The sequence below is a fragment of the Cibotium barometz genome, chromosome 56, assembly GCF_041138505.1.
Source record: "Cibotium barometz isolate CiBa-2024 chromosome 56, ASM4113850v1, whole genome shotgun sequence".
Taxonomy (NCBI): domain Eukaryota; kingdom Viridiplantae; phylum Streptophyta; class Polypodiopsida; order Cyatheales; family Cibotiaceae; genus Cibotium; species Cibotium barometz.
In genome coordinates, this window is record NC_141101.1 from 16,659,611 (window position 1) to 16,663,708 (window position 4,098).

The 4,098-nt window shown below is 43.2% G+C and overlaps 1 protein-coding gene across 1 annotated transcript; it reads left to right on the plus strand.

Moving 5' to 3' along the window:
• The first annotated feature begins 2,275 nt into the window (after nt 1-2,275).
• LOC147606960 (uncharacterized) lies at nt 2,276-3,473 on the plus strand. The gene is made up of 5 exons (XM_086791471.1): nt 2,276-2,287; nt 2,399-2,544; nt 2,693-2,782; nt 2,867-3,047; nt 3,147-3,473. The coding sequence occupies exons 1-5, from the start codon at nt 2,276-2,278 to the stop codon at nt 3,375-3,377; spliced, it is 660 nt and encodes a 219-aa protein (XP_086647597.1). The 3' UTR covers nt 3,378-3,473.
• Nucleotides 3,474-4,098: the final 625 nt, after the last annotated feature.

A 4,098-nucleotide genomic window follows, 5' to 3' on the forward strand; every position in this document is an offset into this window, starting at 1 on the left:
CCGTCTTTAATGCTACGCAACACGTCAGCGCCGCGTTTTCAACCGCCATTCCATGACTGCCACGTGGCATCCCGCCGTGTACCTAGCAAAAGAGGCAATAAATGAGATGAGTATCCTACAAAATCCGCTTTTAATGCTACGCGACACGTCAGCGCCGCGTTTTCACCCGCCATTCCATGAATGCCACGTGGCATCCCGCCGTGTACCTAGCACGTGTACAAGGTATAAAGTTTAATCAAAGCCCTTTTTAATGCTATACGACACGTTAGCGCCGCCTAGTCGCCCTGGCAGCCCGCCAGCACGTGTGTTCGCTCTAAAGACTAATCAAAGCCGTTAATCACGCCACCTTTTCGTCCTCTTATCGATTTTGCCTTGTCCGTCCTCCTGCTTGCCTCCAGCTGACTTCCGACTACCGCCACAGTACTGAGCCGACTTTCCAACACCTGCACGACAGTCTCCATCCATTCACAAGCAAGAAATGTAAGTTTTTGTATAATACTTGATTGTTTTGTAAGTTTCTTGTATATTGCTTGTTTGTTTTGTTTTTTCTTCGACTGTTTGCCCTGTGCCATTGTTTATTCTTCGACTGTTTGCCTTCTGCCGTGGTGACTCGATTCACCTTAAAGCACACGACGGGCCATTAGAATCTCAATAAGCTCCATGTCTTATGGTGGATCGAATCACCAAGGGAGAAGGCAAACGTAAGAGATTCGCGAAAATCGATTCACTATAACGCGAGGAGGATTGTTTTGCTTTGACTGGCCCTTAGACTCGCGTTATGGTGAATTCACCATAACGCATGACCAAAGGGCAAAGGATTCACGATAATCCACCTCTTATTGGTGTCAATTAAATCACCTCCTACACGACAGTCTCCATCCATTCCCACTCATAGAATGTGATGAAAGTGTATTACTTGATTGTTTTGTGTTTCTTGTATAATACTTGATTGTTTCGTTTTTCCTTCGACTGTTTGCCCCTGCCGTTGTTTTCTCTTCGACTGTTTGCCCTCCATCATGGTGATTCGATTCAGCGTAAAGCAGATGACGAGTCATTAGAATCTCAATACTATTCTATGTGTTATGGTGAATCGACTCACCAAACTGCTAGACGGAAAGGTAAGAGATTCGGGAGAACCCTCCTCCCGTTGTAGTAGATCGATTCACTATAACGCGAGGAGGATTGTTTTGATTTGACTGGCTCTTAGTCTCGCGTTATAGTGAATCAAATCACTTTATGGCAAGATCGAAGCTCAAAGAATGCACGATAATCCGCCTCTTATTGTTGTCAATGAATTCGCCATAATGCGAGAAAAATTATTGTGTTTCTGTGGACCTTCATCTCTCGTTATGGTGAATGGATTCACCATAACGCGAGGAAGTGCATATTGCTTTCTTGGCCCCCCTCTCTCGCTTTATGGTGAATTGTTAATCGTGTACTACTGAATAGCAAAGTTTTCTGCTTTTTCTTGCGTTTTCAGATGGCTCGTGTAAGGCATACAGCTAGACCCATTGATAATGCAGCTCCCTCATCTACTGGGAAGAAGATGGGCGTTCTGAAAGCCTCAAGATCAAGAAAATCAAGCAGTCCTTCCCGATTGTCCAAAACGCAGCCTAGACTCAGGCGTTTCGCAGAGCATTCGGCAGCCCTGCGAGAAATCAAAAAGTTTATGAAGCACCCGACAGCTGCTATTCCCAGATTGCCTTTCCAGAGGCTTGCCAGGAGAATTTGTGAGCAGAATGGAATTTTGTTTAGGTGGAAGGCATCGGCCTTGTTTTGCTTGCAAGAGGCCACAGAAGATTGGATGATCGAATTTTTTTTGGATAGTTACGTTCTTGCTGCCCACGCACACAGGGTGACAGTAAATGGACAAAGATTTTTTCAGCCTTATAGCCCTTCGTTTCAGATACGATAAGTCACTTAGACCAGTTACGTTTACTGATGAACGAATGTTACAAATTTTGGATGTCCGGCCTGTACAAAAAGTGAGAATTGAAGAGGTGACCGAGGGAGGTCCAGATCATGAGCATCAGACTCGGGCAAATTTAATGACAAGCGCTCAAAGGGAACATCAAGCTGCAATGCTTGCATTGCAAGCAAAAAGGGAAAATGTTCGAGCACTCCACGCCATGAATCGGGAGGCGCTGCAATTTTTGTTGCCGGAGTTCTATGTACCCTTTAATATTAGAGGGCATAGATGTTATTTCCCGATTCATGCTGAAGAAATCAACATTTTGTTTGATCCCAAAACTGAAGTCAACGACAAAGTGCTCAGATGTATTTTAAGGTATACGCTTTTCTCTGTCCTCCCACAATTTTTCATTCTTGGCTCTTAAAGTTGATGCCTCACTCTTGATATGTTTCCTTGTGAAGTTTTGTTATTTCGCTATTGCCCGAGGATGTACAGCAACGAGTGTTCCAGATTGATTCACTGGTCTCAACACTGTTGGTAGTAGAGGCAGTTCCGTACCTCGATGTGCTGAACTGGTTTCGGGAGGTCCAGCTGGACGATGCCCGAGTATTTTTTTTGGCATATCATGAAAAGTGAGTTTGTCTCTCTCTCTCTCTCTCTCTCTCTCTCTCTCTCTCTCTCTCTCTCTCTCTCTCTCTCGCATGATGTTTATAGGAATCACCGTACACGAGTTATGTAGTGCTTCCTTTGGATTGAAACTAATAGAATTCTATTGTGCAGTTCCCATTGGAGTCTTCTACTAGTCGACGTGCAAGAAAATGTCATTTACCTTGCAAATTCGACATCTGGTGTCCATGGAAATGTTTTGCTGTAAGTAAAAATCATTAAGATACATATTATTGTTTGAGTTAGAAGTCCGGATTGATCAGGATAATGATTGGTCTCTGTTTACAGTGGAGTCAGGAAACTAATGGCAGCTTACGAGAGCCTCAGCATGGACATCGACACCCTGGATCGATCGACCATCCGTAGGGTTAGTGTCCCCAAACAAGAAGATGGCTACAGCTGTGGGTGGAGGGTTGCACTTAATGCAATGTTGCTGCTACGAAGCATTTTTCAGCTCCCTTCAGAGGATGTAAGCATTTTCAGCTCCCATACGCATTTGTGCGCTTGTTTATCTTCTTATATATTGTCATGTTGATCTTATTTATGCCTTGATGAATTGTGATGGCAGTTTCCATCAATGTCTCGCTACGTGGACCTAGACGTCCAAACGTTTAGGGAGGAAACGATTGCGAAATTGATCGAGGTCGCTGAAGTTATGCCTCCAGACGGGCCAGTGGACTTCATCCCGCCCAATCCACGAGGGGGGATAGGCCCGTCTGAGCCTCTTTCATGGGCTCCATACTTAGGAGAAGAGCCCTGGCTCCATCCTGAAGCCGATACCTATGGGTTCCAGCCATAAATAGTTTTTTCCTTCTTCCAACAAATGTACGTTCGTAAATATGCAGCTATACATGTATTGGAGGGAGAACATCAAATGTAAATACACTTATCATTTGAAAATCAGAGGATCAAATTTGCTACTGTGTTCCTTCACTGCTTGCTTTCTTACTTTAAGCCTTTTTTTGTGTACATAAAAATTCAATTGGGGAATTCTTGCCTTCATTACATTGTTTTAAACAATAAAGCATTACAAAAGCAATGTTCTGAATAGATAAGTTTATTGCATATGGAAAATACATTGTCACCGTATACATGGTCACATCATATATCTTCTAGTGCCTCCAATTCATGTGGGGCTACAACATCTTTACAAATGATCTGATGCTCTCTTCTTTTACTTAGCTTCCGACCATCGAGCTTGAAGCAAAATTGATCTGGAGGATTCTGAATAGCTACTTCTAATTCCTTCCTAACATATTCGAGAGTCCAATTCTCTTCCACTTCCAATGTCAAAGATGGGTGACCCTGTCGAATCATAACTATATCTATCAAGCAAGAGTGGCTGCCATCTCTTGTATCTTGGTCCATGCTTTCCCAGTTGTTGTTGATCCATCGCCACCTTCTATAAGTAAATGACATGCACAGATGTTGCCTGGCAATATAGTATCTGATTCCAAAATATCATTAGGATAATTTTCCGAGAATAATCAAATAAGCGTTGTAACTGTTTCACAAAAATA